Source organism: Pan paniscus, chromosome 21 (assembly GCF_029289425.2).
Source record: "Pan paniscus chromosome 21, NHGRI_mPanPan1-v2.0_pri, whole genome shotgun sequence".
Classification (NCBI taxonomy): Eukaryota; Metazoa; Chordata; class Mammalia; order Primates; family Hominidae; genus Pan; species Pan paniscus.
Window position 1 is genome coordinate 2,762,648 of NC_073270.2, and position 21,539 is coordinate 2,784,186.

Genomic DNA, 21,539 nt, shown 5'->3' on the forward strand with positions numbered 1-21,539 from the left:
GTCCCAGCTCCAGAAGAAAGAGTGAATTCACCTTTCCTCTGCCTTTTTGTTCTATCCAGGCTCTTAACTGATTGGATGGTGCCCATCTTCATTAGATGAGGGCAGATCTTCCTTACTCAGTCCACTGATTCAGACACTAATCTCTTCCAGAAATACCCTCAGAGACACACCCAGAAATAATGTTTTGCCAGCTATCTGGCTATCCCTTAACCCACTCAAGTTGACACCTAAAGTTAACCATCACAGGGAGACATGCTATATCCATGGACTGAGAGCCTCAGCATAATAAAAATGTCAATTCTATCCACACTGATATATACTGATATATAGGTTTAACACAATTTCTGTCAGAATTCTAGACATATTTTTGTAAATATATATAAGACTATTTTTAAATTTATATGAACAAAGGGAAAAAAAGAGAACTGAAAGAGTCAAAACAGAATAAAGTGGAAGGAATCAATATACCTGATTTTAAGACATGATAAAGATGCAGTAATCAAAACTTTGTGATATTGGCAGAGGAACGGACACATAGATCGATGGTACAAAATAGAAAACCTGGAAACAGCCCCGTACAAGTACAGACAGTTGATTTTTCAAAGTAGCAAAAGCAATTCAATGGAGGAAGGATTGATTCCACAAGTGAAACAGTCTTTTCAACAAAAGGTGCTGGATATCCATAAACAAAAAATGAACCTCAACCGAAACCTCATACCATACATTATACAAAAATTATCTCAAAATAGATCATAGGTTCAAAGATAAAACATAAAACTATAAAATGTTTAGGAGAAAATCTTCAGGATCTAGGGCTTGATGACAGATTCTTAGACCTGACATCAAAAGCATGATCAATTTTAAAAATTGATAAGTTGGATTTCATCAAAATTTAAAACTTTCGCTCTCCAAAATACCATGTTAAGGATAAAAACAAAGCTACTGACCGGGTGAAAATATTTGCAAACCACCCATCTGACAAAGGGTTCAAATCTAGGATATCTCTCTCAAAACTCAACAGTTAAAAACAACAAAACAAGACAAAAACTTCCATTACAAGTGGGTAAAGGTGGGAAAACTCAAACTGTGTTTCCTCTGCACTCATATAGCAACAATCAACACAGAAGACTTCTGTGACCAAATGTGGGAGATTTCTTCCCCACCAACAAGCAAGCAATCAATTCTGCAGCAGACACCAGCTAGGTGTCCTCAATCCAATTCTAATCTGATGCTATCTATCTGGAGGTAACGTCAGATACCACGGGGATGAGCACTCAGTCCCATGGAACTTCTCCCCACTTCCAATGCCAATTGCAAGGAATGTGCTTCTGACTCACTGGCTATGAATCAGAGATCTCACGACCTCTTCCTTGTGTTTAATTAATTTGCTAGAGCGGCCCACAGAACTCAGGGAAACACTAAGTTTGCCAGTTTATTATAAAGGATATAGATGAAGAGATGCATAAAGAGAGGAATGGGGAAGGGACACGGAGCTTCCATGACGTCCGCAGGTGCAGCACTTTTCAGGAACTTGTATGTGTTCAGCTGTCCAGAAGCTCTCTGAACCCAGTCCTTTTGGGTTTTTACAGAAGCTTCATTATGTAGGCATAATTGATTAAATCATTTAATCGACTTACTCTTCAGGTCCCCTGTCTGTCTTTAAAAATTGGACTTTCTGGTGACCAGTCGCCATCCTGAAGCTACGTAGGTGCTCCCAGCCATCAGTCAATTCATTAAGACACAAAAAGACATCTCTTTGGAGAGTCTAAGGATTTTAGGGGTTGTTTGGCAGGAAACAGGGTTGAAGACCAAATATATATTTCACAATATCACAACGGGTGAAAGACATAAAGAGACATTTTATCAACAAGGATATATAGATAGAAAATAAACACATGAAAGATGCTTACATCACTAACCATCAGGAAAATGCAAATTAAGATCATAGTGAGATATTATTACTATGAACCTAATAGAACAGTTATAGTAAAACATAGTGACAATATCAAATGCTGGCTAGGATGCGGGGAAACTGAATATCTAATACATTGAAAATGGGAATGTAAAATAATACACCCACTCTATAAAACTGGTTGTCAACTTCTTAAAAAGAACTAAGCATACACTCACTATACTACATGAACCAGCAATTGCCCTCCCATGCATTTGTCCCAGAAAAATGAAAACTTATGTACACACAAAAAACCGTGCACAAATGTTTGTAGTAGATTTATTTGTAACAGCAAAACGCTGGAAACAACCAGTGTAAGACAAACTTGTCTTACAAGTGAATGGCTAAACAAACAGTATGCATCTATACAATAAAATAACACTCAGCAATAAAAAAATTAATTATTTATATATGCAACAACTTGTAAGGATCTCAAAGGCATTATGTTGAGTGAAAAATCAAACTCAAAATGTTACATACTGTATGATCCCATTTATATAGCACTGTCAAAATTACAGAGATATAGAAGAGGTTAGCATTTGCCAGAGACTTAGTATGGTGAGGGTGGGTGTCACTATAATGAGGTAGCACCAGGGAGACCTTTATGGTTATGGAATTGTCTGTATTTTGACTATAGTGGTGATTACACAAACATACACAGGAGAGACTGAACATAAGCAAAAGCTAGGAATATTACCAGACCCAGCTGGAAATAATGTTCAGCCGGGCGGGGAGGTTCATGTCTGTAATCCCAGCACTTTGGGAGGCTGAGGTGGGTGGATCAATTGAGGTCAGGAGTTCGAGACCAGCCTGGCCAACATGGTGAAACTCTGTCTCTACTAAAAATACAAAAATTAGCCAGCCGTGGTGGTGCACACCTGTAATTCCAGCTACTCGGGAGGCTGAGGCAGGAGAATTGCTTGAACCCAGGGGGCAAAGATTGCAGTGAGCCAAGATTGCACCATTGCACGCTAGCCTGGGCGACAGAGTGAGACCCCATCTCAAAAAAAAAAAAAAAAAAGAAAGTAAGAATATTCAAACACTTATTACAATATAGACATTGACTCTTAAATTATCCCAAATTATGATATAATCATATTCAGTTGATGGGGAATAGAAAGTGTTCACCTGTGGCATTAAGTCAGCAATGGTGGAGCATTATATTACCATCTGCAATTGTGGGAAGTCAAAAGTAACGCCTAATACTGAAAAATGAAGAAGTGGCGATATGAACATGTTATATGAGATATGGCAGTAAAAATCTAAGATAATCTATTAAAAATTGAGAATAGTTGCTTCTGGGAGGTAGAATATGGTTGGATGTTAGGGAGACTCCAATTTTTATATGTAAAACTTATATAACTATTTATTTGACACTTAGTGTGTACATGTAACTTTGAGAAAGATAAACACTAATTTAGATCATTACACGAATGTTATAGGAGTTACACACAAAGGCCAGGTGGGGTGGCTTACACCTGTAATCCCAGCACTTTGGGAGGTGAGGATGGCGGATCACTAGAGGTCAGGAGTTTGAGACCAGCCTGGTCAACACAGTGGAACCCTGTCTCCTGGCATGGTGGCATGCGCCTGTAATCCCAACTACTTGGGAGGCTGAGACAGGAGAATCGCTTGAACCTGGGAGGCAGAGGTTGCAGTGAGCCAAGATCACACCACTGCACTCCAGCCTGGGCAACAAAGTGAGACTCCATCTTAAAAAAAAAAAAAAAAAAAAAGAAGTTATATATAAAAAGAATATCCATACTATTAGCACTAGTAAGAGAATTTCATAAGCTTTCCAGCTCTAAGATTGATGTTCAAAACTCAATTGCAATCCTATTCAGTAGTCAACAACCACTGAAAAAAGTAATAATAAATTTTAAAGATTCCATAAACTAGAATATATTAAAGGCGTCTCTAACTAATGATGCAAAAGACCATTATAGAGAAAAAAACTGTAAAATTGTAAACTGAACTTCATAAAAGAAAACCTAAATAAATAGAGGTATACCATGCCCATAAATGGGAAGTCTCAATACTGGAAAAATGTAAATGTCTCCAAAATAATATATGAATTCCATGGAATCAATTAATAAATCTAAAAGGATTTTTCATGAAAGTTGATAAAGTGAGTCTAAAATGCATTTAAGCCAAGAATAGTCACAACAATTTTGGATAAGAAAAGGTGAGATGACTTGCCCAAAATATATCAAAACTTACTGTGGAGCTCTGCTAGGCCAGGCACAAGCATACCTCGGAGATATTGCAGGGGAATGTTGTGGCTAGTTTGATCATCTCTTGAGACCACTAAAATTTTCTCCTTATCAGCAATAAGACTGTGTTGCTTTCTTATCATTCACGTGCTCACTGGAGTAGTATTTTTAATTTCCTTCAAAAACTTTTCCTTTGCATTCACAGCTGGCTGAGTGTTTGGTGCAAGAAGCCTAGCTTTCAGCCTGTCTCAGCTTTGGGCAAGCCTTTTTTTACTAAGCTTCATCATTTCTAGATTTGATTTAAAGTGAGCGATTTGCAACTCTCGCTTTCACTTGAGCACTTAGAGGCCGTTGCAGGGTTATTAATTGGCCTAATTTCAGGCCAATGCGTCTCCCTGTGCCTCAGGGTAAGTAGGGAGGCCTGAGGAGAGGGAGCAAGATGGGGGAACGGCCAGTAGGTGGAGCAGTCAGAACACACAAGACATTTTTTCATCAAGTGTGCTGTTTCATAAGGACATGGTTCGCGGAGCCACAAAACCATCACAATAATAACATCAAAGATCACTAATCACAGATCATCAGATCAGATATAATAATTATTAAAATTTGAAATATTGCAAGAATTACCAAAATGTGACAGAGACACGGAGTGGGCACATGCTGTTGGAAACATGGCACCAATAGACTTGCTCAATGCAGGGTTGCCACAAACCGTCAATTTGTGAAAAACGCAGTGTCTGTGAAGTGCAATAAAGTGAAGCACAATTTAATTTGCCTGTATTGACAGAGAGCTAGACAAGTAGATCAGTGGAACAAAGAGCTCATCGAAGTGGCTGGGGACACTGATCTGTTTGACTCCAACGTTTGGCCACCTCAAAACATAACAGCCAGTCCCTGCTTCAAGGATGTGAGAGTCTAATCATGGAAGATGGGTGTAAATGGAATAAAACCCCAGGTCGGGGGACTTTGGGAACGCCCTTGTAGTTTAAGTACTAATTGTGAGAACTAACTGGTATGGACCGATAAGACCACACAATTCAGGAAGAAATAAATATCAGAAATAGAGCATTTAAAATTGAGATTTGAGAAGAGACTTGAGATAACACTAAGCTTTGTATTCTCGGGCAGGATAGGAAAGAAAAATGCAGAAAAACACATTGAATTTTTGAACAGACACGCCTGCATTCTAACCCCAGCTATGCTGTTTGGAACCTCTGAGACCTCTGTGCTAGCTCTGGGCTCTGCTGTAGGATCAGATAATGTATTTGAGGATGCCTAGTGTGCAGTAAATGCTCTACGGGTGTCACCCAGTAGGAACAGAGACACAGAGTGGGGAGTTCATAACAGGTGAGGGTGCTGATGAAGGCATTTATGGGCCAGGTTGGGGAAGGACAGCTGCAATGCTTTGTTAACACCAAATAGAAAGGGGCCTAAATGCCAGAAAAGGAAGGGGCTGCCCTTCCCCCTGCAGACCACGGGGCCCCACAAAGCTGCATAGCGGAGCCATATAATCAGAAGGATGCTCCCAGGGGGTTAATGTTGCAGCAGTGGGCCAGATATACTGTATGCAGGCAAAAGAGAAAAATAAAAGAAGAAAAAACCAGCATGAGTCAATAAAGAACTATCGTAACTTGCTTCTGATCAGAAAGGACCAGTTTTGAGTTTTTCAGCCAGACCTGTATATCCTGCTGGGTGAGTGTTTTTCTTATTTCTGCTGGACAACAGACAAAAAGGCACGGGGAGATTGAAAGCTGAGTGGGATCATTCCTCTTAAGAATTCTTACAGCAGCCAGAGAAGAGGCCAATTCCGTCAGGGAGAGAGAGGATGCGAGGGCCCTGGTGGGAAGATGGGCTGTTGTTGCCGGGCCGGCACCCTTGCCCTGGCAGTGGCCTGCGCTGTAATACACCGAGGCATACACCCTCCCTGCCCCCAAGGGACTGTCCTTTTTGACTTCACGTGGTTCTGGAGGGCTGTGAGTCCATATGCTGGCTTCCCCCTAGCTCACAAGGCCCGGCCAATCCTAATAACCTCCACCCACCCTCTGGGACACTGTCCGCCCCCACCCCCCAGCCGGCCCCCTCTGGGCCAGTAATTCATTCTCTCAAGCTCATCCAAGCTGGACGGAAGGAAAGCAGCCCGCGCGCTCTGGGTCTGAACTGCCAGCAGACAGCTCCCTCTTGTGGAGAAAACGGTTCGAGGCCGCAAAGAGTGAGAGACGGAGGTAGAGAAGATTCCAGAAGGCGAGGCCGGCCAGAGAAACTATCAGCAGAGCCAACAGACAACCCACGAAATGGGAGAAAATATTCGCAAAGTGTGCATCCGACAAAGGTCTAAGATCCACAGTCTATAAGGAACTTAAATAAACTAACAAGTAAAAAAATAACACCATTAAAAAGTGGGCGAAGGATGTGAACGGCTACTTTTCAAAAGAAGACACACCCGCGGTAAACAAGCATGTGAAAGAATGTTCATCGCTAATCATTAAAGAAATGCAAATAAAAACCACAATGAGATACCATCCCACACCAGCCAGAATGGCTATTATTCAAAAGTCAAAAAATAACAGAGGCTGTACACCAAACTCCCCCCAACACAATTTACCTATGTAAAAATCTGCACATGGGCCCAGACCTAAAACCAAAGTTAAAAAAATAATAATAAGATAATATAAAAATACTCAAAAAAGAAAGTGAAGAGGACAAGGAAAAAGAGAAGGATGGAAGGAGAAGGAAAGTGAGGGGGAAAAGGAAGGGGAAAGGAGGAGGAGGATCTGTTTGACCCCGTGTAAGGGCCTGCACTGACTCAAAGGGCCTGTCCTGACTCCATGTAAGTGCCTGTCCTGACCCTGTGTAAGGGCCTGTCTGACCCCGTGTAAGGGCCTGTCCTGACCCCATGTAAGGGTCTGTCCTGACCCCGTGTAAGGGCCTGCCCTGACCCTATGTAAGGCCATGCATGGACCCTCTTTTCCAGCTGAATTCAGAATTCTGGCCTCTGTTTAAAGTTGCCATCCAGAAACTTTCAACTGTGCCAGTCTTGATTAATAGCCTTTCTAGAAGGCACTTTGGTGCTCAGCACTCCTTAACCTCTGCCATTTCTTGCAGTCAAGTGTTAAGGTGGAGAACTTTCAACATCAAGAATGCATGGAATTAGGGAAGGGGAGTCCCACCCTTTCTTCTTGGGGAGGGTGTGGAGGAAGGCGTGAGAAGTGGAGTCTGGGGGCGAATATGTGAGAGTTGTATCACCAGCTGCGGGTATCCTTCCTTCCTTCACCATCATCCAATGCCCCCCTGAGTCTCTGACCCTCCCCAGCCGTGCTGCCCACAGGGGATGTCCAGAGGGGCTGGGCCAGAGGCTGTACCCACCTTTCCCCTGCCTGCGCACCTGGGCTTGCAGGGTGACGTTGGCCTTGAGTGGGGGCTGCTCATCGTGAACCCAGCAAGCAAACTCACGCTCCTCCAGCGTGGCCTCTGCCTGCCACGTGTGCTCCAGAGAGTATGTCCCATCTGGATTTCTGGTGGCCTGAGGGGACACCAGGGTCTGGATCATGCGCCTGTTCTCCATCCAGGTGAGTTGCAGGTGGGCGGGATAGAAGTGGAGGACGTGGCAGGTGACATTCACTCTGTCTTGCACACGTACATGGGTCCCAGAGGTTTCAGTGGTGATCTTCAGGGTGGGGACAACTAGACAGAGGAATAGGAAGTAAGATCTGGTGAAATCAGCCCCTGCCTGTGGCCACCCATGCTTCCGTCTCCCAGGGAACAGCCTCAAGGTCTCTCGCCTTTTTTTAAAGAAATATTTTTTTCTTGTATGTGTAATGTAAAGCAAATAGGGCTAAATGTTAATATTCATTAAATATGGGTAAGGGTACCTGGGTGTCTGCTATATTCTGTATTTTTGAAATATTTCATATCAGAAAATATAATTTTAAGAATTAGTAAAAGGTGATGCCCATGACGACAGGGACTTTATTTTGCTCGTTGCTGCATCCCCAGCACTGAGCACAGGGTCTGGCATACAGTGGATATTCATTATTATTAAATGAATAATAAACATTTAAAAAAAAACTGTAACAATGACATTAATAGAACAAAGATGTTTAGAAAGGGAGTCTGGGACCAGATAATAACAAGATCAAACATTCGTAAGTAAGTCACTGCATGCCAGGCACTGTTATGTGTGTTTTATAAGGAATAATTCATTTAATCTTCACAGGACAGCTATGAAGTAGGTCCTCATTTTTTTCCTGTTATATAAAGAAACTGGCATTAAATAGTCAAGTAACTCGCAAGATCCCACAAGTTGTAAAGTGGCACAGCTAGGATTAAAACCCAGACAGTGAGCCCCTGGAACCTGCGCTTATAACCACAATACACATGATCAGAAATCCATGAGGAATCTCATTTCCCCATTTATGAAATGAGGCTTTGGGCAAAAACCCTGAAAGCTGGATGCTTCCAGGGTTAATGTCCACCCCACCTGACTGCCCATTCACCTCAGAGCACTTGGGAGAGATTCATGGTTGTTTTCAGGGGCTCTGCCAGGGCCCTGTGGGTGACTTCACGGGTGATCTCAGATGAGACATCCTGTCGGGTCAGTGTCACCCATGCCTTGCTGGTGATGAAGTCATTGCCTCCATTGTCAGGCACCAGGCGCTGAGCTGAGGCTGGATGTTCATCACTGTCCTTCAACCACGTAACATTGAAGTCCCGGGAGAAGTCCTGGGAGTTGAAGGGGACAGCAGTACAGTTGAAAGGCACTGAGTCTCCAGGGCTTGTCCTCTGAGATGGACCAGTCAGAGAGATGAAGGGCTGTCCAGCTAAGGAAAGAGCAACTGTGATTGTACACTGAGAGTGGGACACACCCCACAGGCACCAGTGGCACCAGAGCTGTGTCAGGCCCTGGGGACCTACTACATGCTGTGTCTGATTCTGTCTTCAGGCAGCATATCGGCATTTGATCATAAGAAAACAAGTAAATGCAAATGTGATTATGACTGAGCCCAGTGCCATCAAGGAAACCCAAAGAGTGCATAGATGGAGAATACGGGGAGGACTTATTCTAGAAGGGCAGCTGGGGAAGAATTACTTGAGGAGGTGACATCATTGAGCTGAAACTCAGGAATGAATAGGAGCCAGCCATGGGAAGGGACAGAGGAAGGACATTCCAGACAGCGGGGACAGCAGGAGAGAAGGACCTCAGGCGGGAAGGGCTCGGTGGGCTTGAGAAACTGAGAAGTCTGCAGGGGACCCTAGTGTCACGGCAAAGAGGTCCAGAGTGAGAAGACCCTGGGGACCATGGTGATGATCTTGATTCTATTCTGAGAGTGATGGGAAACCAGCAGAGACTTTAACAGAGGGGCAAAGTGGTCTGATGCACATTTTTTAGAGGATAACTGGGGTTGTTGTGTGGAGAATGGGAAGGAGCGTGGCAGGAATGGAAGCAGGGAGACCAGTGGGGAAGCTGGTACAGGCCTCCAGGCCAAGGTGATGGTAGCCTGGACTAGGGTGGTGAGAAAAGGAGACTCAAGACACATTTGGAAGCTACAGCCCACAGGACTCAGTGATGGGCGGGATGGGGGGTGAGGGACAGAATGAATTCTGGATCAACAATTCCCAGGTTTTCTCTAGAGCAGCTGTGTGGGTGGTAGCTCTACTTTTTGAGCTGGGAAGATCTGGAGAAGGACCAAGTTGGGATAGGAAGGGAATGGTGATGAATCAGGATTTCCATTGTGGATGTAAGTTTATAAGGACTTGAGTGTGAAGTCAAGAATCACCCCAACAGGGATGGTTGGCCCCCCTACTCGGGTGCCTCCCATCAACACTTCACTAGACCCCCGTTGTCTGCTTGCTTACCTGCAGTGACAGGGAGCTGTCTCCATGAGAAGCAGCTCCATTCACCCTCACACCCAGCTAGGACTATGACAAAATATTTCCTGCTTCTGGGATATAACCTGGGATCTGTCTCCCAGAATTTTCCCAGGAAAACTGCAGGATGAGACTCACCCCTCCTCCTAAGGACAGCCTTGCAGAGCTCTGGAGCAAGAAACTCCCCAAGTCTTCACAGCATTCCCTAAGCCCCTGCTCTGCACCAGGTCAAGAGTTGGGTGCTGAGACCACAGAGATGAGTCAGACAGGACCCCCACCCTTGAGAAGCATCTGGTCAGATGGGGGTGAAAGGCAAATAAACAACCAATGACAAGCAGGATGACAGGCAGAGGGCAGCGCAGGAGGCCACAGGAACTTGTCCTCTTAGTACACAGCTCTGGTACCTTCTGGACTGTGCTCTGCCCTCATCACCCACCCTGCACACAGCACCGTGTGGTTCAGAAAACATTTTCAGCCATGTGTGCTTCTTTTCTTCCACATCTCAGCTGTGGGAGGCTGGTATTATTGTCCCCACTTTCCAGAAAAGGAAACAGAGATTCAGAAAGGTCTCGTGACTTGCTCAAGGTCACACAGCCTATCAGTGGCTAAGGAGGGAGGGTAAGAAGGCCTGTCTGACTTTGGGTCCAGGACTCTTCCATGCCTCCAATGCCGGAGGCTCCATCACTCTGGCGACTTCTCTCTCTCTCTTTTTTTTCTCTCTCTCTCTTTCTCTCTCTCTGTCTTTTCCACCCTTACACCCTCTCTGACCCAGAACAGGTAGCCACCCAGACTAGAGCTGACATCGGGAAAACTGGGAGGTGGGCTCCTCTTTTACGCCCTGACCTCCCCCGAGCCCCTCACCCTTAGGTCACTTCCTCTTCTGACCCCCAAGCTCCCACCAGCTCCCTTTGTCCGCAAGGTCTACATTGAAGAGAAGATGAAAAACAGCACCTGTCTGGCAGGAAAACAGCTCGGTCACCTCCTCTGAGCCTCAGTCTTCCTTCAGAAAGACACAGTGGCTGGATTTGGTCATTCCTGGGGGTCTCCTTGCCTGCCCTGAGGGTCTCTCTGGGCAGGAATCAGAACTCACCTGTGAGCCCCAGCAGAAGGGTGGGCAGGAGGGAGCCCAGGGCCCGCCCAGGTGTGGTAGCCATGGTGAGAGACTCACAGTGCTCCTGGTCTGTTCCTGGTGGCAACCACTGGATAAGGCCCTGAAAGAGCCCAGGAGCCACTGACCAGCCTCTGACAGCCTGGAGCAGGCCTTATACTTCCCAGCTGCTTACCCCACCCCATTCTCTGCCATGCCTGGAACAGAGGCTTGAGCCACAGTGAGAGAAGTGGTCACTGTAGCCAAGGCCTCCTTCCAAGCTGCAAACCTTCAGGCCTGAGGTGTCTAGCCAGGGAGGCATCTGGAGCCTTTTAATGGGTTCCGACTGTCCCTGATTCCCCATGAGCAAAACCAGAAAGTGGCTGAGCTCTGCCTCAAGCTTCAAGCCACAGAGCTGGCCTCTGATAGGCTGAGCCTTGATGTCCCTTCTCCTGGAGGCTCCTCCATGCTGAACAAGCAGCATCAAGAGCCTGCCCTGTCCCAGACCCAGACATGGCTTCTGGGAATGCAGAATGGATCAGATATGGGCCCAGAGGGTTGAGAAGTGAGCCTTGACATACACAACCACGTGCAACCAAGAAAGACCCTAGACTTTGAAACCCAACCCTTGCCTCACGGCTTAACTAGGCTTGGACAATGGTGGCACGGATTTCCCATGGCCCAGAATTGTCTACTAGGCTCCACGTTGGGGAAACATGAGTTTGAAACACAGCCACCAGTTTCCCTGACCTCCCTATGAAAACAACCTCTCCCTTTGGTCTCTCTCCATTCCCTTACCCTACGTTACTGGGCTTTCCAATGGTTAGCCCTGATGTATATTACTCGTTTTTATCCATTTCCCTCATGAAAAACAAATGATTTGCCCTGAAGACTACTGCTTTTTGTTCATGGCTGTAACCAGCAGCCACACAGTGCTGGGCACAGAATAGATACTCGCTAATAACAAATGAACCTTTGGGGCCAGGTATGTTCTCAAGACTGATTACAAAGCAGCCAAGCCCAGCCTGCTCCCCAGCCATCCCATCTCTTTGGGGTCTGTACACTCAGCTAAAGTGGAGGGAGAGGCTAGAGAGGAGTTTTCTAGCCTGGGCGAGGCTGTTATGGAAACTCCCCTGACCTCACAACCCCCCACCACTACTCAGCCAAGCAAGGCACCCCAAAATGACTCCTAGATATTACGTGCCTGCGGGAGGAGGAGGCTGGCTTTTCTTTTTTCCAGGTGTCTCCTGAAGCAACAGTGGATTTGCTGATCCACCTTGATGTTGCCCTGAGCAGGAGAAAAAGGAACTGAAAAGAGACAGCAGGGTAGAGTGACGGGGTGGCAGGGCAGCAGCTCAAGCTTCCTCCATGCAGAGTGGCAAGGGGGTGAGGTCCATGGAGAGACCCTCATTGAAAGGGGGGAGCCGACCTTAGAGCATCCCACTCAAGAGAGATGACCACTGGCAAGAGGGCCTAGGAGTAAGAGACTGCAGCATGGACTCCAGCGGGGAGCTGTGAACCTGGATCAGATCATGCATAAGAGAGACTGTGCAGCAGACTGTGTACCCCCACAACATACACACATGGGCACACACATGTGCACATGCATGCACACATGCACACATTCAGGATCCTCCTAGGAATCCACACCTTGCCCTAGGAGGCAGCTGGCTTCCAGAGTCCAGCCATAGTGAACAGAGCATTGCTGGGTAAAAGAAGTCCCTCTTTTTCCATCTCCCTTCCCAGGCCCTAACACACCAGATGATAGACAGACCCAATTCAGGGAAAGGAGGAGGAACAAAAGAATGCTTCACCTCCATCCCTTCCAGATCCCTCAGCAGGGACTTGGGGGCAGCATTGGGCTGGGGTGAGAGAAGGAAGCGGATGCTGAACTAGATGTAATGTTGGCATTTTCAACCAGACTAGTTTGGACTGGGCAGGGCCTGACACAGAATAGTTACTTTATAAAGTTTGGTAAAATTATTCATCTACCCTCAGTTCCTTGGTGACACTAGCCACATTTCAGGCGCTCAATAGTCACATGTGGCTACTGGCTACCATAGTCGACAGTGAGGTCTTGGGTGAAACATTCTTCATCAGGGAAGTCTTTTCTACCCTAATGTCTCCCTGTGGGTTCAAGTACTTCTCTTGCAGAGCATTTATCACAGTTATAATTAAACTGTTAACTTGAAACTAGTTGCATAATAACTCTTTCCCTTATTAGACTGTAGGCTCTGGAGGACAGGGACCATGTCCTTGGTCACTAGTGTAAATAAGTGCCGGATGAATGTTTGTTGGATGGATGGATGGGTGGGTGGATGGATGGGTGGATGGATGGGTGGATCCATGGATAAACAGACTAAGAGGAAGGTATGTGCTACAGGGTAAGGGACAGAAGGAAGCAATCCCACTGAGAAAGCAGAGAAGGCTTCCTGGAGGAAGTGGGCTTCCTTCAGGGCTCCTGTCTCAGCCCTCCAGCTTAATCACACCATCTACACAGAAGGAGAAGACTGGCAACACTAGGGCTAAGCTGCAGTGGGTGGGCAGCCATGGGCAGCCTGCCTTGTGGGGCTGGACGGCTGAAGGGGAAGTGGAGAAGATGGGGTTTTCCAAGGAGTGGCCTGAGGAATGCCAAAGTACCCACAGGGCTCGCCCAGGCTGGGCCATGCATCCACTGGGTAAGGCTTGGCTTCCTCTGAGTAGAGTCACGTCAGTCTCCTTCCTTATTCTAGCACCAGCAAGAACTGGCTGTCACGTACTCTATAAGCACAACCTTTTATAGGAGCTGGGGACCCAAGAGCCCTCATCATGAATATGGGCCCCTGTGCTGGCCTAACAGGCTGAGGGCCCAGAGAGGACAGAGAGTTGCTAGCTCTTCAGAAAAGGGACACTGGGCCAGGTGCAGTGGCTCATGCCTGTAATCCCAGCACTTTGGGAGGCCAAGGAAGGCGGATCATGAGGTCAGGAGTTCGAGACCAGCCTGACCAACATGGAGAAACCCTGTCTCTACTAAAAATACAAAAATTAGCTGTGCGCGGAGGCATGCGCCTGTAATCCTAGTCTCAGGAGGCTGAGGCAAGAGAATCGCTTGAACCCAGGAGGCAAAGGTTGCAGTGAGCTGAGATCGCGCCAGTGCACTCCAGCCTGGGGACAGAGAGAGACTCTGTCTCAAAAAAAAAAAAAAAAAAAAAAGGACATCAATGACCCTAAAATCCAACTCCTTGCTGCAAGGACCCATGGATCTTTTACCCTCACCCCATCTTCTTAGACTTACCCTTGACAAGCTGCACATGTCACTCTGAGCCTCCTGCGAACACAAGTCCGTGTCTCCCCAAGACGATGATCAGCCTCCTTGAGGACAGGAACCCTTCCTTGTCCACTTGCTCCATGTCTGAGACCTCAGTGCCTCACACAGCCCCTGACACTGAATAGCCCCTGAACATGCATGTGTTAAATAAATGTGTTTCGTTATTGATTTACTTATTCCTGCAATTCTTTATAGAGTGTCAATTATGTGGCAGGCATCATTTGGGGCACTGAGCAAGTGAGCAGTGAGCAAGATAGTAAAAATAAAGGAATACCTAGGCAGTATAATTCCAGGGAGGTTAACTGGTATGAAGAAAAAGAAGTCAGGGGATAGACAGTAGCTGCGTATATTTTGGACCATGTGCACAGGAAGCCTTCTCTGGGGAGGTGCCTGTGAGCTGAGACCTGAATGAAGGAAGTGGAAGTCATAGGGAGTTCTAGGAGAAGAATGTTCCAGAGAGAGGAATGCACTTGCAGGGCAGGCATGAGCTGGGCATATGTGAGCCACAGCAAGGTCACTGTGGTGGGAGCAGAGTGAAGGAACAGATGGTCATGGGAGAAACTGCAGGACTTGATCTTGGAGGCTGTGCTGATGAGGTTAGAGTGTAATCTGTGTGCAATGCCTTGGGCAGAGAGCAGTACCGGAGCAGGATCCAGGTCACAGATTGGAAACTCACACTCTGGTGGCTGTGTGTATGTGTGTGTTGGAGGAGGGACAGGCTGGAGGGGGGTAAGGAAGGAAGCAGGGGAGAAGAGGAAGCAAGAGGCCACTGCAGTTAGGGATGGCTGGACACAGGACTCTGGAGCTGGGGGAGAGATAGGTGATGGAGATGGGGGATAGATATTTGCAAGCTGTCAACATGTGGATGGTTTCCACATGGACATTGCATAGGATGAGACCACCTCAGGAAAGAAGAGATTGGGGGAGAGGGAGAGGGGGAAGGAGAGTCCCAGGGCTGGGATTCTGATCTGGCTCTGCCACCAATTTGCAGGGTGAGCTTGGGCCATCTCTGTGGGCTTTGGATTCTACAACTGGGCATGAAGGGAACTGAGCCAGGTGATCTCTAAGGATCCTTCTTCTTTGAATATTCACAGGCTTGGTTTCATTTCCTGTACCCAGGAGTTTTAGTCTGGGCCGGGGCTCCACTCACCCCACTGCTGAGCCGGCTGGCTATCTGATCCCTGCATTGCACAGGGCCCCACTCTCAGAGGAACCCACACTTGATTTACTGCTCTGCTGTTACTGTTTTGAAATGTTTAATTATTCTGGGACATGCTCTGCTAATTATGCGGCCAGTGCTACCATGTGCCGTTGGTCTACTGCCGTGAGGTGAGGCAGGAGCACGATTTGGCTGTTGGGAGGTCCCTCAGGTTGTTGGGTGCCAGGACTGAGGGCCCTTGCTGGACCCCTCTGAGGACTCCCCAGTCCCTGCTGTCACCAACGCCACCCTCCCAATGCCTCCCCAGACTCCGCAATCCCAGAAAGACAACCTTGGCATTCCTGAACTTCCTTTTCCTCTTTCCTTCAGAAGCTGAACAAATAGTCAAGGGTAAATACCAAAACCATGGAATTCTGATATAGACCAGGATTTCCGAAGATATGAGCCATGGACTGACATGCAGATCACAGTCCTACCCCAGATGTAGAATCCTACAGAGGTCCTAAAGTCTGCAGTTAAACAAACTAAACAAAACAGCATTCTGACTGAGTTAAAACTTGAGAACTGCTGATTTAAGCTAGTGACCCAGATGAGTTCAGGAAGATGACTTGATGGGGACATTGATGCTGCCTGGATTGGGGGGTGGGGAGAAGGAGGGAAGCCAGGGAGAGATTAACTACTCAGCCATATGCTCCTTGTCCTTCAGGTCTCAGCTCAAATGTCCGCCCCCAGGAAGCCTTCCCTTGACTCCAGCACACAGTGAGCTGAGACCCTGCTCCAAGCTCCCTCAACTCCTGACCTTAGCAGAGCACCTTCCTATCATTGGTGATTGTCACTACTGCTAGACTGCATGCACCATGGAGGCCAGGAATGGGGACTCTCTTGGTCTCCATGGTATCTGCAACACCTAGCACAAGGTGTAGCACACAGAAGATGCTCAACAAATACTTGTTCGATGAATGAATGAAGAGAGAGTTTGGATGTATAGGGCCAAGGGAATCTTTCAGTCCTAGGAATCTGACACTTACCTTGGAGTGAAGGCTGGTTACTGCCTCTTGCCTGAGGAGACCCTATAGAGGGCTAGCATTAGAATTCCCCTCCCCTGGCTGATCTTAGAGTGATGGAAAAGAGACTGGCAGGGGAAAATGTAGACTAAGGTGTTAAAGGCTAACATACCATTTCACCCTTCAATATTGGTTGTGATTTCCAAAATGCTATTTGCTAACCCCGCTGAGCATCTCACTGGGAAGATCCAAGCCATTGAGGAAAGAAAACAAGCAAAAGAGATTTAAGGGTTAAAGAAACCCTCTTTTGATATTTCACATAGTCCCAACAAACTTCTCTGCTGCAGGAGATGAAGACTTCAGCCACTACAGGTGGACTGACCCCAGTGACCCCTGTCTCCATGAGAGCAAGCAGATATAATAATGGGAGATGATGGGTGAAGATCAATGCCTTAACCCTGAAGAATGGCTTTAATGGTGGACTTTTAGGCTGTCAGCACTTAGGTGGGGCACATCTGTAGGAAGAGGAGAAGAAAGGAAACTCAATGAGATGAGGTGATTTGCTTGATAACTTACAGAGAGACCAGCAAGCTAGATAGGAACAACTAAGACCAATAAGGAAGTTATAAGAGGCTCATTTCTGCTTAAGAGAAGGAAGAACTTTCTAACAATAAATGCTGTCCAGTAACAAAACTGTTTATCTTTTGGGAACTTCCTTTCATCAGGGAAGTATAAGTATAGAACTCCAGTTAGAGATGCTGGACAAGGAGTCCAATTAGACTAGATAAGTGATTTTCAAACCATAGCTCACAACGCCTTCATGGGGCATGAAATCGATTTAGTGGACCTAAACCAGCAATTTTTTTTTAATGGAAAAGATAGAAGAGAGAGGAAAGAAAAGAAGGAAAGGAGGAGAAGGGAAAAGTTAGAAGATAGAAGGGGAGGTGAGGCGAGGAAAGAAAAGGAGAGGAATTATGTGAGTTTATCCCACATAGGAAAGGCAAGAACTGTTCACTGAAACTTTCAGTGTGTGTGTGTGTGCGTCCGTGTTTGTGTGTGTGCGCGCGTGTGTGCACACACTAGGTGGCAATATAAAGTATATTACTAAGTGTGGGTGATAGTAAAAAAGATTGAACACCTCAGGAAGTTGATCTCTAAGATCCTTCAAACTTTGCAGTTATGTGACATTAGGTCCTTAGGTTTTATGTATCAAATTATGAGAATAGGATTCTAAGATCCATTTATTTCATTTTTTATTCACTTACTCCACATTTATTTAATACCTATTTTAAGCCATACTGGGTGCTAGGGGCAAAGAGATACATCAGAATCAGTTCCTGCCCTCAAGAGATGGAGATGAACATTTATGCAGATCATTATAATACAGTGTAGTATATGCTTCAGTAAGCATTTGGCTAAGATTTATGCACCTTTCACCCAGCCCCCTGTGCAAACTGATTTTCTTATCTCCATTTTACAGATGGAAAAAAAATCAAAGCTCAAATGGTCACACAAAGGGTGAATCAAGGTCCACCCAGCAGAACCAGAATTTGAACCTAAGACCACCAGGAGAGCCTGAATTTCTAACCGTTGGGCTCCACTGGGGTGTGAAGGGCAGGTGGGTGGGATATGGAGGCTCAGAGAAGGAAGGCTGACTGCAGCAGCTGGGGGTGGGGTGGGGAAGAGGCCAGGGAAGGCTTCACAGACAAGGGATCATTCAGCTATGTCTTGAAGGAAGAGGAGTTGGATGGCTTGACAAGGGGGCAAAGGTGTCACCTTCCATACAGCCAGCAGAAGCCGCTCGAAGAATAGTAAAAATTGTGGGATGTACAGCAGGCAGACCTGGTGCGAATTTTAGTTCCAGCTTTTACTACCTGTGTGACCCTGGATACGTCACCTAACCCCTCTAAACCTCCATTTCTTCATGCATTACATGGGAGTTATTATGAAATGAGAGATTACGCACCCAATGCATCTAGCATTAGCACAGTGCCTGGAAAATAATAGAAGCCTCATGCTAATTACAACCTATTTATGACAGTTTGCTGCCTACCAGCTGAGGAACCTTGAGCAAATTGCTAACCTCTCTGTGCCTCACTTCCCTCATCTTTAAAATGGGAATCATAATAGCACCTATCACATAAGGTTATGAAAATAAAATGAATACACGTGACATGCTTAGAAGAGTATGAGGCAAAAATCAGGTGGATGATAGAGGTAGGTCACTGTTAATACTTCTGTGTGCTACACACCATGCAGAGAGTTTTACCATTTTATTTATTCATTAGGTTAACAAATGATCATTGAGGGTTTGCTAGGTTCCAGGCAATATTCAAGGTGCAGCAGAGAATACGAAGTAGGTTAGGACAAGGCTGGAGCCCTGGGTGGAATTTGTTTGCTGGGGAGTGGGAGGGAGAATAGGATTTGGGCAGGAGGTGAGATAAGTGGTGAGAAATGAGGCTGGAGAGATGGAACGGGTCAGATCATAAAAATCGTTTTATGTCATGTCGTCCTATAAATAGTGGTGAGTCCACGGAGATTTTCAATCTGGGGGATTTTTCTTCTTAGAATTTACGATTCTCCAGTTGTAAAACTCTATGACTCTACGTGCCAAAGTCTTTATGATTCCAAGATTATAGTCCTATGATTTTGTGACTCTTAATATTTCTTACTTGCTGTAGTAGATTGATATTAAAAGTCCCCACAGTGGGGACTTTTGGTTTCAACTCTGACATGCAAAGAACTTGGAAGTCGTTACTCCTGACCTTACAACAAGAAAATGCTGGATATGCTGAAAATCAATGACTTTCCTTGAGCCCATTAGAAAACTGAGGTTGCAGAGCAAACTACCACCTAAAAATCTGGAGAATCAGATGAGTCTAGATAGATGTGACCCCAAAGTTCTGCTTCCCTGCAGCAAGGCCTAAGTCAGTCAGTGGGAATGCTTACACAGTAATTCTGATGAATTGCCAAGGCTACGTGCAGACTAGCATGGGAGGGAGAAGCATGAGAGGGAAGACCTCACACTCTTGCAGGTTTTTACTCCAGAAAGCTCACCAAGTTCCAATGAGAAAGGTCCCCACGTGGCCCGAGCAGGGAGATGCAATGAAAGCTATGGTGAAACCCTCCCAGGATCTCTTCCCTCATCGCCAGAGGGAAGGACTTTGGCAGAGGGCACTTCTGAAACTCTATCTGAGCTAGGCTAAAGGAGCTCTGCATCACTCCAGGCCTCTCCAGACTTCCTGTCCCATCTAGGGAGGAAAAAAGTGGTGGCAGGGGAGGGAGCTCTACCCCTGCAGGAAGAAGAAAAACACTTCTGAAGTCCACACTCGTGAAGCAAGAGGCCCCAGATTGAGACTTAATTAGAGGATTAGGGAATGCCCTCTGTCCCCCACATTCTAGCACATACCAATAAGGCTCCAGTAGAGTACAGTGACTTACAGCTGCAAGACACAGACTCTCTGAGGAGCTGTATAAAGGAAAGCTCCAGAGCCAAGAGAGGAGAAAATAAGGACATTAAATGAATTGGAAGTCCCTGGTGCCTATATCTACAACAAGCATTAAATGCTGCCCAACTCCTAGCTAGATTAACATCAGTCCTCACACTAAAGGTCTATTTACCTCAGTGTTTATTTTCTTATTCAACATGTCCAGCTTTCAGCAAAAATTTACAAAGCAAGCTGTAGAGGCTGAGCATCCCTAATCTGAAAATCTGAAATTTGAAATGCTCCAAAATCTGAAAGTTTTTGAGGGCCAACATGAAAACACAAGTGGAAAATTCTACACCTGATCTCATGGGATGGTCTGCAGGCAAAACACAGTCAAAACTTTGTTTCACGCACAAAATTTTTAAAATACTGTATAGCTGGTTGCATTGGCATGCACCTGTAGTCCCAGCTACTTAGGAGGCTGGGGCAGGAGGATTGCTTGATCCCAGCAGTTCAAGGCCAGCCTGGGCAACATAACAACAGTCCATCTCTATATATATTTTATACACACACACACCACACACACACACACACACACACACAGAGTATATGTGTGTATTTTATACACATAGTATAAAATTATACACTATAATTTTATATGCATAGTACATAGCATTAGTCCATTTTCATGCTGCTGATAAAGATATACCCACGACTGGGCAATTTACAAAAGAAAGAAGTTTAATTGGACTTACAGTTCCACGTGGCTGGGGAAGCCTCACAATCATGGTGGAAGGCAAGGAGAAGCAAGTCATGTCTTACATGGATGGCAGCAGGCAGAGAGAGCTTGCACAGGGAAACTCCCCTTGTTAAAACCATCGGATCTCATGAGATTTATTCACTATCACGAGAACAGCATGGGAAAGACCTGCCCCCATAATTCAGTTACCTCCTACTAGGTCCCTCCCACAACACGTGGGAATTCAAGATGAGATTTGGGGTGTGGGTGGGACACAGCCAAACCATATCACATAGTATAAAATTATCTTCAGGCTATGTGTGTAAGGTGTGTATGAAACATAAATGAATTTTGTGTTTAGACTTGGGTCCCACCTCCAAGATATGTCATTATGTATATGCAGACATGCCCAAATAAAAAAAAATAAAATCTAGAACACTTCTGGTCCTAAATATTTTAGGCAAGACATACTCAATCTGTGTTAGTTCCCCAAGGCTGCTGTAACAAATTAGGACAGGCTGGGTGGCTAAAAACAACAGAATTTTATTCTGTTAATGTTCTGGAGGCCAGAAATCCAAAATTAGAATCACTGGGCCGATACCAAGGTGTCGGCGGGGCTGTGCTCCCTCTTAAGGCTCTATAAGGGAGAATCCCTTCCTTGCCTCTCCCAGCTTCTAGTAGCTGCTGGCATTCCTTGGTTTGTAGCCAAATCACTCCAATCTCTTCCTGTCTGGTCATGTCACCTCCTCCTCTTCTGTGTATCAAATCTCCCTCTGTCTCCCTCTT

The 21,539-nt window shown here is 45.9% G+C and overlaps 1 protein-coding gene across 18 annotated transcripts in view; it reads right to left on the minus strand.

The window, feature by feature from the left end:
• Positions 1–21,539, minus strand: part of LOC100991082 (signal-regulatory protein gamma) — a 218,638-nt gene that overhangs the window by 91,568 nt on the left and 105,531 nt on the right. For 11 of the 18 annotated variants that reach the window (XM_055104664.2, XM_055104658.1, XM_055104659.1 and 8 more), the window contains one exon: positions 7,528–7,845. The exons of 4 other annotated variants lie outside the window; for them this stretch is intronic. In XM_055104664.2, the coding sequence (XP_054960639.1) occupies positions 7,528–7,845 (318 nt within the window). Of the gene's footprint in view, positions 1–7,527; positions 7,846–8,657; positions 8,982–21,539 lie in introns of those variants that run through there. 3 more of the 18 variants (XM_063600968.1, XM_055104668.1, XM_055104667.1) reach the window with 3 other exon arrangements.